Source organism: Stegodyphus dumicola, chromosome 8, assembly GCF_044657685.1.
Source record: "Stegodyphus dumicola isolate Sdum_Otavi_A_Nest chromosome 8, ASM4465768v1".
NCBI lineage: Eukaryota > Metazoa > Arthropoda > Arachnida > Araneae > Eresidae > Stegodyphus > Stegodyphus dumicola.
The window spans coordinates 32,608,798-32,624,984 of NC_140775.1; the positions used below are offsets into that span (position 1 = coordinate 32,608,798).

At 37.3% G+C, this 16,187-nt stretch overlaps 3 protein-coding genes across 4 annotated transcripts; 1 reads left to right on the forward strand and 2 right to left on the reverse strand.

Moving 5' to 3' along the window:
* Nucleotides 1–355: 355 nt before the first annotated feature.
* On the forward strand, nucleotides 356–6,292 carry LOC146995700 (uncharacterized). 2 transcript variants are annotated; one of them, XM_085821719.1, is made up of 3 exons: nucleotides 356–5,064; nucleotides 5,185–5,313; nucleotides 5,421–6,292. In XM_085821719.1, the coding sequence occupies exons 2-3, from the start codon at nucleotides 5,212–5,214 to the stop codon at nucleotides 6,237–6,239; spliced, it is 921 nt and encodes a 306-aa protein (XP_085677845.1). In that variant the 5' UTR covers nucleotides 356–5,064; nucleotides 5,185–5,211; the 3' UTR covers nucleotides 6,240–6,292. The 2 variants fall into 2 exon arrangements, with proteins under 2 accessions (XP_085677845.1, XP_085677844.1); XM_085821718.1 differs by having other exon boundaries at nucleotides 356–5,313.
* Nucleotides 6,293–13,019: 6,727 nt separating this feature from the next.
* Nucleotides 13,020–14,050, reverse strand: LOC146995701 (uncharacterized). Its single transcript, XM_085822924.1, has 3 exons — nucleotides 13,877–14,050; nucleotides 13,479–13,770; nucleotides 13,020–13,377 (listed from the first exon to the last, which is right to left on the reverse strand). Exons 1-3 carry the CDS (start codon nucleotides 13,955–13,957, stop codon nucleotides 13,088–13,090), a joined length of 663 nt encoding a protein of 220 aa, XP_085679050.1. The 5' UTR covers nucleotides 13,958–14,050; the 3' UTR covers nucleotides 13,020–13,087.
* Nucleotides 13,987–15,591, reverse strand: LOC146995702 (uncharacterized). Its single transcript, XM_085822922.1, has 4 exons — nucleotides 15,209–15,591; nucleotides 14,775–15,101; nucleotides 14,381–14,677; nucleotides 13,987–14,288 (listed from the first exon to the last, which is right to left on the reverse strand). The coding sequence occupies exons 1-4, from the start codon at nucleotides 15,440–15,442 to the stop codon at nucleotides 14,040–14,042; spliced, it is 1,107 nt and encodes a 368-aa protein (XP_085679048.1). The 5' UTR covers nucleotides 15,443–15,591; the 3' UTR covers nucleotides 13,987–14,039.
* Nucleotides 15,592–16,187: the final 596 nt, after the last annotated feature.

Genomic DNA, 16,187 nt, shown 5'->3' on the forward strand with positions numbered 1-16,187 from the left:
AAATATTGTATAGAATAATTTAAAAAAATTATATTTTCATGCAATAAAATAAAAAAAAAATACACTTTTAAATGAACTGGCCACTTCTATTTTTTCATTTGAAATAAAGCTTCAAAATTAATTTTTATTTATGTAAACTAATATTAACACCTTAACAATCAGATAATTTTCAATAAAACTGTTATAAAAGTGCCTATTTTTTATTGAAAAAATTGTATAAAAATAAGTGCTATGTACAATACAATATATATATTCATTTTTATATTTTCAGATTTTTTTCAGCTTGAAATTTAAAAAAAAATCTCTTTTTAGGAAAAGCCAACATTTAGGGTTATTGTGATTGAATGTTAGTTTTCCAGTAAGCCAGGAAAATTTAAGAAATATGTGTTTTAAACATTAAAAGAGAATTTTATTTAACTTACACATAATATAAACAAAGATTAGTAATTTTTTCTTGTGTGATAAATTTCAAAGCATGAGATGCAAAGGCCAACATCACAATCTGGACAGTAGTACCGAGTTTCCTTCCTACATCTCTTGTTTTCATCTCTTCTGGAACAACAATGTTTCCTATAACTAAAGGAGTAATTTTTTCCATACCATCAACATTTGTACAAAGTAAAACAGTGAAACATTCTTTAGCTTGCTTAGTTGCATGACAGTGGTCTACTTTGAAACCTAAGTTTAAAGGAAAGAGCAGTTTCATCAACATTAAGAATGTCTTTTAAATCGTATCCATCTATTTTGGTTGATAAATGTGTGAACCCCTCTTTAAACAACTCAGCAGGAATCCTATTTGATTCTCCATTTATTATATGATAAGAGATTCATTGCTGCGATTTAAATTTATGTAGCCATCCAGTTGAAAAGCAGGCTTCTTTCACATTCATCTAAACTGTTATTTCTTTTGACTTCTCAGTTAACATGGATCTGTTCCCTGGAATATTTGATACTGAATAAAAAATTTGTGCAAAATGGCTTTGTCCTCGGAAAACATTCTATCTTTGAAATATGTATTGCCCACAAATATCTGCTCTTTCTTCAACATTTTCTACCATAAACAACCATTTTTAATGTTGTCAGAGGAATATCCACTTTCTTTGCCAACTCAACTTTCGTCAAACAAGTATTATCATCAAATTCTTTTGAGATTTGAATTTTATCTTTTAACAAGAGTGCCATTTGCTTTCATGACATCAGTTAAAAATACTCTTATTTAGTTTACTTAACACAGCACCCTGTTCAGAAGAAAAAAAAACCATACCTATTTTTCCTTCCAAGTATCCTCTCTATTCATGAACTGGTTTTCAACTTCTGTAACAGACTGTAATGTCTCATGCCTTTGCTTCCTTCTCATGTTTTCATTTCTGAGGAAAATACTTGAAAGGTGGGACAGCGAAATGTAAAACCAATGCAATAAGTCGAGCAAAAGTGATGTATAACCGTAGTTGGGCTGGGCATAAAAGAAATATATTACTATCAAAATAAATAGAACTGAATCACGATCAAGATGAAACGATCTATAAATGTAAAAAACATATAAATGGTGCTTCATTGTATTTATAATCTGGGACATTTCCTTTAACGTCTTCTTTCTGTATTATTCACCAGAATACAAATTAATTTGTAGTGCATTAAGCTGAAGATTTTGTATCTTGAGAGAGTATTTTTGGTAAAAAAAATAAAAAGTTTACAAGCAGAAGCATTTGAAACGTAATAATTGTGGAGCGAATATTTCCACCCAGGGTGGTTGGCAGATGGCGCTAGTTGTCCTACAGCGGTTCTACGAGTAAGTAGCGTCAGTACGCAGACACTTAAGAGCGACAGTAATGGCACGACGTCTAGAAAAGTGGTCTCGCATAGAGGCGCAAGCCATAATTTAATTCTTATGCGACAAGAATGTGGCCGCATCCGAAACTCTCAGACAAATTGTTGAGTTATACGGGGACAAAGCAATGAGTAGACAACAGGTAGCGAAATAGTGTTCTTATCAAGCGGGCAGGGAGCACGTGGAAAACCGCAATATGGAAGAGAGCATCCGTCCAAGTTCTTCAAGGACGGATATCAACACGGCACGTGTTGAAAAAATCATCCAAAGGGATCGACGAGTAACCGTGCATGAGATTGCCTCAGAGTTGGACCTGAGTTATGGTAACGTTCAGCGTATCGTAACCAATGAGTTGCGATATTCCAAAGTTTGTGCCCGCTGCATAAGGCCACTCGAATGATGTGCAGCTTCACATTTCTTCAGCGATACCATTCAGACAGCCAACACTTCATTGATCGCATCGTTACCGGTGATTAAACATGGCTTCATCACTTCATCCCCACATCCAAAAGACCCACGATGGAGTGGAAACTTGCTGGATCATCGACAAGGAAGAAGTTTAAAGTCACACCCTCTGCCAGTAAAGTGATGCCAACCCTTTTCTGGGATACGACTGGTGTTATCCTAATTGAGTATTTGGAGCGTGGCCATACCATTAAGGCCGATCATTATTGTGCCACCTTAACGAAATTGCGTAAAGCCATCCGATGCAAAACGGCCTGGATTACTGAGCAAAGGCATCATTCTTCTGCATGACAATGCCAGGCCCCATACAGCTCGCCAGACTCAGGAATTGCTCCCAAAGGTTCAAGTGGGAGGTCTGGAATCACCCCCATACAGCGATTTGGCAAGAGACTATTGAGACATATCGATTTGGCAAGTGACTATTTCATTTTTCCGACGTTGAAGCGATATTTATCCGGAACACGGTTCACCTAAGACGATGCAGTGAAAACAGCTGCCGAGAAATGGCTCAATGAGCAGGGCCCTGATTACTACCAAGACGGGATAAACAAGTTGGTCGAATGTTCTGACAAATGCCTAAACAGGTTTGGCGACTATTTGGAAACGTGAAGGCCAGATGTGTCTTTTGATTCCCATTTGTATCTTGTTTCTATTGTTAATAAATACTTTTTCATTTGCCTTGTAAACCTTTTTTTTATCACCCCTCGTACAATATGCATGAACAGTAATAGTTCGGGTTATCCAGGTCCTACTTCCCTTCCATTGGCCCTGATAATTGAGAGTACTCTGTATATTAATACTTGCAGAACCATGTTTTTGAATGGCATTATCGTAAAATTTTGTGGTTGAGCGTACTAAAACATGCCTTTTTTTATAGGAATGTAGGGTCTAAAGTGACGGGTTAAGGCAGGAACACAAAAAAAAACGACACGAAAAGAAAATGTGTTTATGTACAAAATCAACGAAAAGTGCTTCTTTGTAGCAATACAGTATTCACAGTAAATGTTCAAAATGTTGACTTTAGTTTTCCTTGTGCAAATTTTGATTGGAGGTCAATTGGCGGTAAGCTAACGTGGTTGCCGCTGTTTGGCCCATGACATCAAGTTCGGCGGGTTGGCCAAGTATGTATATATGTACGCTGGTATCGGCGAATGTGTGTGTTCTGAGTTAGCATTATGCTAGTTTTCTTTCCCTTAAATGGTTTTAAATGTAAAGGCTACAGTGTTAGCTTTTTTTAATTACTATTTTAATTTACGGATTAAAGCATGAATTTTATTTAGGTTAGTCTTAGTTTTATTTAAGGGCAAAATATGCTTTGCGTAGATCCTCACTGCCAATAGGGTTATGGTCCCAGCGCCAACAGCTAGCCTGTTACCAGTTCAACTCAGCATTGAAGGAATGTAGGTGAAGAGGGCCATTATCCACGAAAAGAAGCTGAGATGTCTTAGAAGTTTGTTCAAGTTGTTGCGCTCACACTTAATTGCAGATGTCATTACTACCTGAAGGTTTTGAGCTGTTCAACCATGACAACTGGAATTGATGGAAAGTCGATATGAAAATGCTGTTACTGGATAGAAATTGTTGGAGCTTCGTAGAGGACAAAGAAGAATAGATAAAAGTGCAACAAGGCGTGAAAAGCAGGATTTCACATTGAGAGAGAATAGAGCCTTCACTACATTATATTATGGAATTAAAACTGAGTTCAGGCTGGTGATACAAGAATGCTCAAGTGGTAAAGAAGCATGGGAAGTTCTACAGAAGCAGTTCGAACTCAAAACAAGTGAATTCAGTTACTGGATGAATTTTTTAGCATTGGATATACACTTAAATGAAGAAATAGGGTTATTCATCGCGAGAATAAGAATGACTGAAAAGAAGGTGGCTGAAGCTGGACACAACTTGGCAGATCATTTTAGAGGATTTCAGGCAATAAGGAGATTACCCCAGGAATACTCCTGCATTGTACAGTTGATCTATAGGTGGAAGGACAAAGATTTTACGCTGGAAAAAATTGCTGAAGAACTGGTAAGGGAAGAAAGCCGACTTCGCCAGGTAAATGCCGATTTAGAAGACAGTAAGGTAAGCGTGTTTAATACTATTATTTCAAATGCAGGGAAAGATAGAGTTGAAAATAAAACTAAATCTAAGAAAAAAATGGGGAATATGATAATAGGACAGTAGTAAGCGCAGGTAACCGGGCGGCGGAAGTGACGTCACAGAAAAGGGGCGTGGCCTCCGCCATTTTGAATTCCTCCGGAAGTGACGACACCAGCGCCATCTTGTATCACGTGATTGAATGACGTAATCATGTTGAGTTTCGTTTTGATTCTGTGGCAACGATCTTTTCAAAGTTTTTTATTTTTTGTGGCAACGACACTATTTCTTATGTTTGTGGCAACGAACTCTTGAACCACGTGTTTGGAATGACATCATCTATTTCTTGTTGCGACATGTTGCTTTACAAAATGGCGTCTGCCGTATCACACCTTTGTATGCCTCCGCTCAGGTGTAAGGATACTTTTCTGTGAACCAATCAGATTCTTTGAAATATGACCTCACCGTTTCTTAACCAATCACCGTTCAGATGAAATAAAGAGTTCCTGCCCGATATAAGGCTATCCCGAGCAACTTTCCGCATTTCTTTCCTGCTGTCGCCTTGAGTGTACGCACATATTTTGCTTGGACTATCATTGTTAATTTCATCAGATTTTTGTTTCTTCATCGTTTTGAACATGAATCCTGGACAGCTATGAAACCACATCGCTGCAGAGGTAAATTAAGTTTTTTTTTTTTTTTTTTTTCTTCAAAACATATTGTTTTTAGAGTTTCAATCTATAGGAAAGTTTATTTTTGAATTTGCAATGTGTGCTTAATTTGCCTTTACTTTTCAGACGGAAAACCTGCCTGAGAAAGAATCCATGCCTTTGAATGATAAAGTGGAGGACTGCAATCTTTTTCGAACGCGAGATATCCCTTGCACCAAAAAGAAGGCAGAAGAAACAAGCCATTTCGAGAAAAAAGTACGTAATTGTAAAAAAGGTTCATATGTTAAAGTTGATATTGTATGTGACCTCATTTTTGTGTATGTTTTTTGTCTACCAAATGACTGACAATTTTTTTCTTTCAGCGCAAAGGACTTTTCACTGAAGACACTATTCCAGAGGAGCTTACTCACATGGAAAACAATGTCTTTGTGGGACCCAGCATTTACAAGGGAAAAGTGACTGTGCACATCCAAGAGTATGCTAAATATGGTAAATCGTACTATCCGACAAGACGTGGATTGAACTTTGAGCCATGGTGTTTGAATGTTCTTGCAACCAACATGACAGTGGAGGAACCAGACCTGCTGACACTGAATCTGGAATTGCCCAAGAATTTTGTGGTCACGTATAAAGATTCCCATTTCACTTTGAAGCAACTCTCTTCGACAGGAGAGGCAAAATGTAGCCTCAGCATTACGACTGCGCAGTGGGAAGAACTGATGACACATTTTAGCCGTATCAGTGACATTGTCACCAACCTCGTTTATCAAAACATGAACTTTTGTGAAGCCTATGAAAGCGTATCTGACGAACCTATTAACGAGGAAAATCTTCCAGAATCCTTCGATCTTTCCATGGGAAGAGCACGCCTCGAAACCATTCTAAAGATGTCGCTTGAAGAGCTTCTTAACCAACAAGAAGAACTAAAATATCCCCAGCTGAAAGACTGTGAAGAACTTGTTCATAAGACAGAAACTGTGAATGCCATTGCTCTGAGATTCAATGCTGTTGACATCGCCAGACAATTTTACGGAAATATTTGGGGTGAAGAATCCTATTTAATGTTAGTGAAACCTGCTCACTACATTACCAAGGACTTTTTAAAATCTGTGTGTTTAAACCATGTACTCGACGAAGTAAAAAACACATTTTGTACTACCAATGGTGTCTTAGGTATTTAATACTATGAATATCTGTAAATTAATTATGATGTTCAATAAAAAATGTTATTTTTATTTTACAATGGCCTCATTCTTTCAGACATTATTTAAAAGAATTAATCTGTAATGATTACTCACATAAATTATTTTCAAAATACCTGTTGACTTTTATAGAGTATAAATAGTGTTGTTATTCTTAAACATGTTTCATTCATTATTCAGCCTTTGAGATGTTAAGTAACATTCATTTTTCTCTCTTGTTTTTTAGACCTATTTCTAGAATCTTAATATACGTGAAACTAGGGTATTTTTTTCTGTTCTAGTTAAACATATATAAATGAATATCAGTGTACGTTTAGATCATAACAACTGTTGCAATGAACGCAGCTCTGTCTCAGACCTATCGGGATCCACAGGTCCCCGCAAGTTTCGGGGATGTTGCTGCTTTGCATCGTGCTTTAAAAGGTCGCGTAAAAACAAAAGAGATCCAGAAATGGTTGCAAACCAAGGATTCTTATACTTTGCACAAGCCTTTGAGGCACACGTTTCCCAGGAACAGAGTCATCGTAGGAGGCTTAAACGAGCAATTTCAATCTGATTTAGTGGATATGCAATCCCTGGCCTCTTTTAATGATGGATACAAATATTTGCTGACCTGTATAGATATCCTTTCCAAATACGCTTGGGCTATCCCTCTCAAAGATAAAACATCTGTGTCCATCCAATCCGCTTTCGAAAAGATATTTTCGGAACGTACACCCGAATCATTACAAACAGATGCAGGGAAAGAGTTTACCAATAAACAAGTTCAAAATTTTTTGAAAAAGAGAAACGTTCGTTTTTTCACGACACATAATACAACCAAAGCTTCTGTCGTAGAACGATTTAATCGAACTCTGAAAACAAAAATGTGGAAATACTTTACCGAAATGAATATACGAAGGTATATTGATGTGATTGATAAATTGATATCCAGTTATAACCATACATGGCATCGTAGTATTAAGACAGAACCTGTATCCGTTACATTACAAAATCAAGAAAGAATTTGGAAAACATTGTACGGACAGCAACCAGTACAAAACCCTATTTCTTCAGATTTAAAGATTGGAGATACGGTACGCATCAGCCGAGAAGAAATGCTCTTTGAGAAATGCTACGAACAAAACTGGACAAGAAAAATTTTTACAATCTATAAAATTATTCGACGGATTCCTGTTGTCTATAAACTGAAAGATCTAGCAGGAGAAGTTATACGAGGAACCTTTTACAAACAAGAACTTCAAAAGGTTTCGGACTCTGGTTATTATCCCGTAGAAAAAGTTTTAAAAAAGAGGAAACGTCGCGGGAAAATAGAATATTTTGTGAAATTTCAGGGGTACCCCGAAAGCTTCAATGCTTGGGTGGATGATGTGAGAAGGGTATAAAGGGCCCGTACATTCTGCTTATCTGTCATTTGAACGAAACATGTCTTTCTTTATTACACTGATCAGTGACAGCTCCATGCGCTTTTTCCCAGACAACAAAATATCACGATTTACCACTCAGCTTCCTACTCCGATGGATTTAAATAATCAGTGGGAATTATCTCTTGTGGACTTTATTTACCCTCACACGTGGTATAACGTCCGAATAGACAATAATTTATTTGGATTTGATTTGGGTGATGGAAAATTGGAAGGTCGAAGAGTGCCTCCAGGATGTTATGAAACGATACCAGATTTATTAAAAGCCATGAAAATACCTTCCCATAAAAATAAGATTGAATTCAGTTATCATCCTGTCACGAAAAAGTGACCATTAAGACCGACGAAAACTGCAAAGTCATTCTTCACGAAGGATTAGCTGAGCTTCTAGGGTTCGAGCCGGGTGTCTACAAAGGATTGGAGCAAAGTCCTTTTGTAGCCGATCCAAAAGTATCTTTTCCTGTCATGTATGTGTATTGCGATCTCGTAGAGCCTCAAATCATTGGAGATGTACAAGCTCCGTTGTTAAAAATTGTCACGGTGGAAGGAAATGATGGGGATATCATAAACGCTCATTATCCCCGGCCCTTTTACTTGCCAGTTATCCGTCAACATTTTCAGACTATACATATTGACATAAGACTTCACTCTGGAGATTTAGTACCATTCGAAAGAGGCAAAGTATTTCTTGTGTTGCATTTTCATCTGAGACAAATTCTATAAAAGAAGCCTTCATCTGCAATATGATTTCATTTGGATTGTGTATGCAAGATTAGAAGCATCAAACATGCGGGTGCCTTATACGTGTTGCACGAAAAAATTTGAAGATTATTATTTAGCTCAAACTGGAAATGGATTACCTTACTATCAAGGAACCATTTTACAGAAAGGTTATGGTATTGGTGGATTTTTTGCAAAGCTGTTTCGCAGTGCTATGCCTTTTTTGATGACGGGGGCCAAAACAGTTGGAAAAGAAGCTTTACGGACTGGAACACAGATTGCAAATGACGTATTGTCGGGAGAAAATTTTAAAGTCTTCCTCAAAACCAGATCTAAAGAAGCTGCAAAAAATTAGCGAGGAAAGCAGTTCAGAAAGCAGACGAGATGATTGGTCACGGAAGGTTTAAAAGGAAGCGCAAAACCCCCAAACGCTTCATTTCGTCTAAAGCCAGGAAGGTGCAACGACGTGATACTTTTGACTCGTAATGGCTTTTCTGTTAAAAGATTCTCCAGAATGCGCAAAATCCGAATTGGATTTATTTTCGTTACCTCCCACACAAACAGTTATCGAAAAAGGTCAGTGGGTTGAATTTCATCCATTAGCCAATGTGTCGGAAGGAAGTCCTGTTTAATTCAATGTTTCTGGAAGCGGAGACGACTACCTAGACTTATCACAGACACAACTCTACGTCAAAGTAAAAATTTTACAAAATGATGGCAAGCCAATCACGGCTGAAAGTAAAGTGGGACCTGTCAATCTCTTTTTACATTCTATGTTTTCTCAAGTGGATATTAGCTTAAATGAAAGACTCGTTTCCACCAGTAATAACACGTATCCTTACAGAGCCATGATAAAAAAATTATCGAATCATGGTTTTGATACGAAAACGTCTCAACTGTCATCAGAATTGTTTTTCAAAGATACAGCAGGACGTCTGAACGTTTTTGATATTCAAGACACTCAGCCGAATGAAGGATTCAACCAACGAGCAGAATTGTTTAAACTGAGTGCTCCGGTCGATATGATTGGCCGATTACACTTGGATATGTTTCATCAGGAAAGACTTTTGCTGAATATGGTGGATATGAAAATTAAACTCATACGCAGCAAACCTGAATTTTGTTTATTGGGCGAAGGTGAATTTAAAGTTTTACTCGAACAAGCTTCATTGTTTGTACGCAAAGTGAGAGTCAGTCCAGGTGTTGTGTTAGGACATGCCAAAAGCCTAGAAAAATCAACAGCCAAATATCCCATTCAAAGAGTGCTCTGCAAAGCCTATTCCATCCCAACGGGAAATATGAGTTTTATTTAAGACAATATTTTCATAGGTCAAATGCCTAATCGTATTGTGGTGGCATGTGTCGATAATGATGCCTTTAACGGAAACTATAAAAAGTCTCCTTTTGAATTCAAGCATTATAATATGAACTTTATCGGCGTTTATGTGGACGGACAACCGGTACCTCATAATCCTCTTCAGCCTAATTTTGACAAAAATCATTTCATACGAGCTTATCAGAATTTATTTATGAATGCAGACGACAGAGGACTTTACCTTTCAAGATCAGAATTTTCAAAAGGATATTCCTTATTTCGCTTCGACCTGTCACCTGACCCTTGTGATGGCTCTCATTTAAATCTAGTTCGACACAGCAACTTAAGATTAGAAATAAAATTTGGGACTTCCTTACAACAAACTGTTTCGTTATTAGTGTACGCTGAATTTGAAAATTTGATAGAAATCAATAAAGCTCGAAATATTCTGTACGATTTTGGAAACTGATGAATTCATCACAGATTCATCAAATCTTATCTCAAGATCCTATTTCTTTGAGATATTATGCGGGTGTTTTTCCTTGTGATAAAATACCTGCGATTCAAAGTTTTCCCTGTGCACTGGTGCTCAATACTGATAAACATGATGAAAAAGGAACTCATTGGCTAGCTGTCTACATTGCAGACAAACAGACTCTGGAATTTTTTGACTCTTATGGACTCCCGCCTGAAGTATATGGAAAAGATATCACATCCTTTGTCAAGAAGTATCGTCATGTTTGCTGGAACAAGATTTCGCTTCAGAGTTTAACTTATAATGTATGTGGACATTATTGTATTTATTTTATTATTAAACGCTGTCAAGGATTCTGTATGGAACTCATTGTATCACCCTTAGATGGAAAGAATCATGATTTCCAAATATTTCAATTTGTCAAAAAAAGATATGGTGTAAACATGATTTTTAAAAAATAAAGTTGTTTTAATTTGTAAAAATGTCTCTTGTGTTTCTTGTTTCTACACTTTTTTAAACAAAATGAATAAATGTCTTATGCAAAATGATTTTCGGTAAAGTATAAAAGTGAGTGTTTTCTTAACATACTGTCATTTCCAAAAATGGAACTGCCCAAGTTCGTACATCCTTCTACTTGTCTTCTGAGTGGACCTACCGGTTCGGGTAAAACGGTTTTTGTGAAGAAATTGATAGATCATAAAATGTTCCATCCCATGCCGACCAATATTACTTATTGCTACGGAAGTTATCAACCTCTTTTTAATTCCATGAAAAATGTTAATTTTGAAGAAAGATTACCATCTAACCTGCAGACTCTTCAAAATGCTTTAATTATCATAGACGATTTAATGTCTGAATTAGCAAGTGATACTCGCTTAAGCAAACTTTTTACAAAAGGAAGTCATCACCGAAACCTTTCAGTCGTTTTTATAACACAAAATCTTTTTCACCAAGGCAGGGAGATGAGAAATATTCATTTAAATTCCCATTACCTTGTCCTATACAAAAATCCTAGAGATAAAAGTGAAGTTATGCATTTAGCTAGACAAATGTTCCCCGGAAAAGTAAAGGCCTTTCAAGAAATTTTTCAGGCTGCTACTTCAACTCCATTTAGCTACTTGTTGATTGATTTACGACCTGAAACAAGTGAAACGCTTCGCCTTCGTACAGGCATCTTTCCTGGGGATAAATACTATGTCTACCAGCCCCGATAGTTCATTTCAGTTTGAGACGTCGAATGGCTAACATGTCTTCTCCCATCGTGATCGATTTCGAAGGTTTTCAGTGGATGTCTCATTGTTACATTGTTAAAGAATTAGCTTTTTACACCGTGCATGAAGGATATCACAGTTGCTGGTCATTTTTACCTCCTCAGCCTTGGAAAACATTATCACGATCTCAGCAAAAGTGTTTTGCTTGGGTCACAAGAAACCGTCATCACATGAATTGGAGTTAGGGTGTATTAACTTATACTCACCTTCGTATTATTTTGCAATATTTGTCATCTATTTATTCTGTCATATACGTGAAAGGATTAGAAAAGAAATTATTTTTAGAAAATTTATTATGTAGAGACATCATAAATCTAGACTGTCCTAAGATACAGAATTTAAAAAAGAAAAGTTCTTTAACATGTTCGATTCATGCAAAAGGATTTAATTGCTGTGCTTTAACCAAAGCGGCTGCATTTGCTACCTATATAAAAGAAAGTGTGCAAGAAAAAGAGCTCATTTGTCATCAGCATGTCTCATCTGAAGGATGTGGATTATCTAAAACTATTAGGAAAAAGTCGAATAAAAGCAGCTGTATGAAAAAGTGTCCGAATCATCTCATTAAATCAGTTTGTGAGTGTGTTTTAAATCTTCTAAAAGGAAACGTACCCATCACCAAACGGTCAAAAATCGACTCGCCCCTTTTAAAAAAACTTTAAGAAAACTAGCGGACAAAAAAGTACCTCTTTTTCAGAAAAGACGTCTTTTGGTTCAAAAAGGTGACGGTTTCCTATCTTTCCTGATTCCTGCAGCAGTCAGTGTCTTATCCTCCCTTATCCATGGAACACAGTAAGAAATTTGCGCTGGTACCCCTGGATCGTATGCAGCAATTTGAAGATAAACATTTGAGTGATTTAGACACACAAATTCAAAACATCTTAAAAAAGAAAATGGACGATGAAGAAAAGTCTAAATTGTACATCCAAGTTCTGGAAAAGTATGTTACATTTCCTCATGTGAACACTTCCGAAGAACAACCGCCTGAACAACGTTCTGAGAAAGATATAGAAAAAGAAATTATGCAAACAGTTTCTGTGAAGCAGAAAAGAACGGCACAGAAAATAATAGCATCAGATTTCCTGGACACAGAATAAAGAACTCATTCTGGATGATCATGTGTTTTCTGGCTCTGACATTGTTCAGTTGATAAACTTTCTGTTGAGAAATAGAACTCAAAAACCTTTTGCCTTTGAACAGTTTAAAAATGTACTGAATGTTAACAACTTTCCTCAAGACTTTGTCAAAAACAAACATTTAATGAATGTAAAAACTATGTATGCTAGACCTAAAAGAAAATCCTCTTCGCAGCTGTGGCTAAAATTGTAATGACATGTGTAATACTTTGAGATATGAATAAAAGTTAATTTCTGATTATTTGTGTTATGTATTTCTTTCTAATTAAACTAACATATAATAATAATTTTTGAAAAAATATAACAATTTTCTTAAAATAATAAAAACTTACCTTTCATGCCATTCTTTGAAAAAAAGAAAAACACCATAATTTTCAAACTTCTGTTTATTTTTTTTTATCTAAATAAGTCTTTACACGCAAATACTGTGCATAACATCTTTTTACATACAAACATTTTTTGTACATACCATATATTTTTAAGTTATTTTCAAAAGCCAAATGGTAAGGTGGTCAAGTCCTGTTGGATCACCCTTTTATCCAACACAATTCTGTACAGTTTTGTTTCCGGTTTATTCACCACCTTTCTTCTCTTCGCTTCTCGGGTGATTTTGCAGGGGTTGTGGAGAGAGATGATCTCACTTCGGTCGAGGCTGCAGACCAGACTTTTAATGGCTTCAAAATTCAGCAACTGGGAATTCCGAAAGTTCAATGAAAATCCTCGGACTTTGCAGCAGGTTTTCCCAGTGGCCGTCTGGTATGCGTAGTTTTTCGGTCCTCCTGAAAAAATAAAACATCATGAGACAAAAAGAGATAATAGAAAAAACATTAAACATTTTTTTTGGTACATATTAAATAAGGAACTTTTTAAAGGTATTTACCTGACACGAAGGTTTTGATAACATCTCCATCCAGTTCGTCGGTAAATTCTCCTAAGAAGTTTCCTAAGGGGGGATCGTTGCAACCATTCGAGGCATAGATGATGGAATCTGTGTCGTGATACAGGACATCTCGACCCAACTTCTCCATTTCACTATACAGCTTGAGACGAGCCCAAGCTGTCGTAAAAGTTGCTAGAAAAATGTTGGTCGAGGCATCCTGCGGTACAAACTCCTTTGAAGATCCCCAGCAAATGGCAGCCACCTCAAGCGTGGGAAGAAAGACATCCTTGATCTGAAAATAAAAGAAGAATCATAAGTTAACAGTTCAAAATAGTTATGAGTTAACAGTTTGAAACACACTAAGCTTATAGATGGATAAAATCGATAAGAAAACTTACTTTTTTAGTGGGATCCGCCAACATCTTGTTAAAGTCTGGCACCGTATGTACGTAGGTCAGTTGCGCTTTGTTGACGTTCATGCCCTATCTGAAACAAAAATTCAACATAAATCACAAAGAATTAAAAATGTTTACAAAAAATTTAAGTCCAAAAGAAATCATCTTACCTGCCCCAGAAACTGTTTAGGGCCAACTTGGCAACTTGTCGACGCCCAGGGTTCATGGAAATCTTTCCAGCGTCCAACTTGACGCCCTCTCTTTCTTCATACTGGCGAATATACTTTAATTTGTCTTCAGACGTCACACACTCCGAAGGCCAACCGCTACTTTCCTGTTTGATCTTCAGAAAGAGATCAATGTAGGAACGAAACAGGGAAGTAGACGATTCTTTGAAATGATAGACTTCGTAAATCTAGAAAATAAAGAATAAATTTCAGTTATGACAAAAGATTTTAAATAAATTTGGGTTATGACAAATAATTTAAATAATCTTTGAATACTTACATGTGTGACGCGGTAACCTTTCTTTATCGCCAGCTTGACTTCTTCCGATACCCACGTTCCGACAAGAGCTCTTTCATCGTCTGTGTGGGTACAGGAAGACTGAGACTGTAGAAAGGCACAAGTCCGACACAGGGGGAACATGAGCTTCTTCCTACACCGATAGGGCAGTACCGGGAGATAGAGGTTCCGAGGAGGAATCACACGGCACTGGATAAGTCCAAAGTAATTTTCTATATCCCCAAAGCTTTCCGTAATGATTGTTGGATGTCCTACAGGATAGACGCAATATTTGTTCACCTGTGAAATAAAACAAAAAGTCAAAAAAACATACATAAAAATCAGAAAAAACACATCATCCATGAAAAGGTTTTAAAATAATAAAAAAAGTACGAACCCATGGATAGAGGGATGTGAAATCCACATATTTAGCGTCTCCCTCGTGGAACAATTTGAGGGCATTGGTCCGTCCTCCGAAAAATGACTCTCGAGGATTAAGCCGGTCCCTCAGATGGTGTTGCTCCAGGAAAGCTTGGAGATCCGGATTTTCCTCTTTTTCTCTCTGAAACTCATGCTCCCACATTTCTATGACGTGGAAACCCTGGGTGCGAAGCTTTCGTGTGGTCTCTTCCGTTTTCTCTCGCAACGTTGCCATGGAAACTCCTTTTAAGGGGTGGATGGTATCCCCGTCATAGCACGAACTACACCCATGGAAGAAACAGCCCTAAAAAAACACGAATACTTTATTAGTATTCAACATGTAAATTAAACATTAGAAGTGTAAAATCATTAAAAAGAATCATATAGAAAAATAATTTACTTTTTACATACCTGAAACTGATAGACGGTTTGTGTTGCTTGGCAGAAACCGTCTACCGAGACTCCGGCGATTCTGTGCTCTCCGGCTCCGTTCAAAGCGTGTTGAATGGCAATGCCTTCCGAAGCAGCAACAAAGTCTAACCACCGGATCGAATCAGGGCTGTAATTCGTTGAGTTGACGTAGCCGTGTGTGGGCACCATGGCAATCGTGTTGGGCTGAATGTGGCCACTCCGATACGTTGCCATACAGGCTGACGCAATGGTCACATATCTGAAAAGAAATTAAAAGGATGGTATGAGACACTAAACATAACATAATTGTAAACATGATTAGAACAGAATGAGAAAATAACTTACTGGAATGGATCCACACCCGCCACATCCAAAAACTGGGCTCGAAACTCCAGACAACAGCGGTGAAGAATATCCACGTCCGATCTATGAATATAAAAAGAAAATGTTAAATATACGAAACATAAAATATAAAATTAAAGCAAGAAAAAAGGAAAAAACATACCTGCAATATGCCAGCATCTTGTCTTGAAAATTGAACACATACCCCTTGTGTTCCTCATGCCAAGACAGAAATGCTTGTCGGGCTGAAGTGCTCATGGTATCCGGGCTGTAGTACCGGGCTTCAGGCAGCGATCCGACATAACTCTGGTTTTCCCTCGAGTTAAAGAGATGAGGGAAGTATCCTTTCTTTAATTCGGTGAGACCGAAGCATCCCGGTAGCTTGGCCAACGCCATCGGTAAAAGGTTTAACGAGTCTATGACCCGAATGTTGAGACTGGGGTGTCTTACACTCATGATCATAGACCCGTTTGGGATCACCTCCGGCGCTGTGCCTTGCTCCAGGAGCCAGGCCAGGAACTGCCCATCGAACCTGTAAGTAAAAAAATATCATGAATAATATTGAAAGCATAGTCATAATTAAAGCATGCAAACTATGGTATTTTTAACTTACCCTTTCATGTTGTGTGCCACGGCG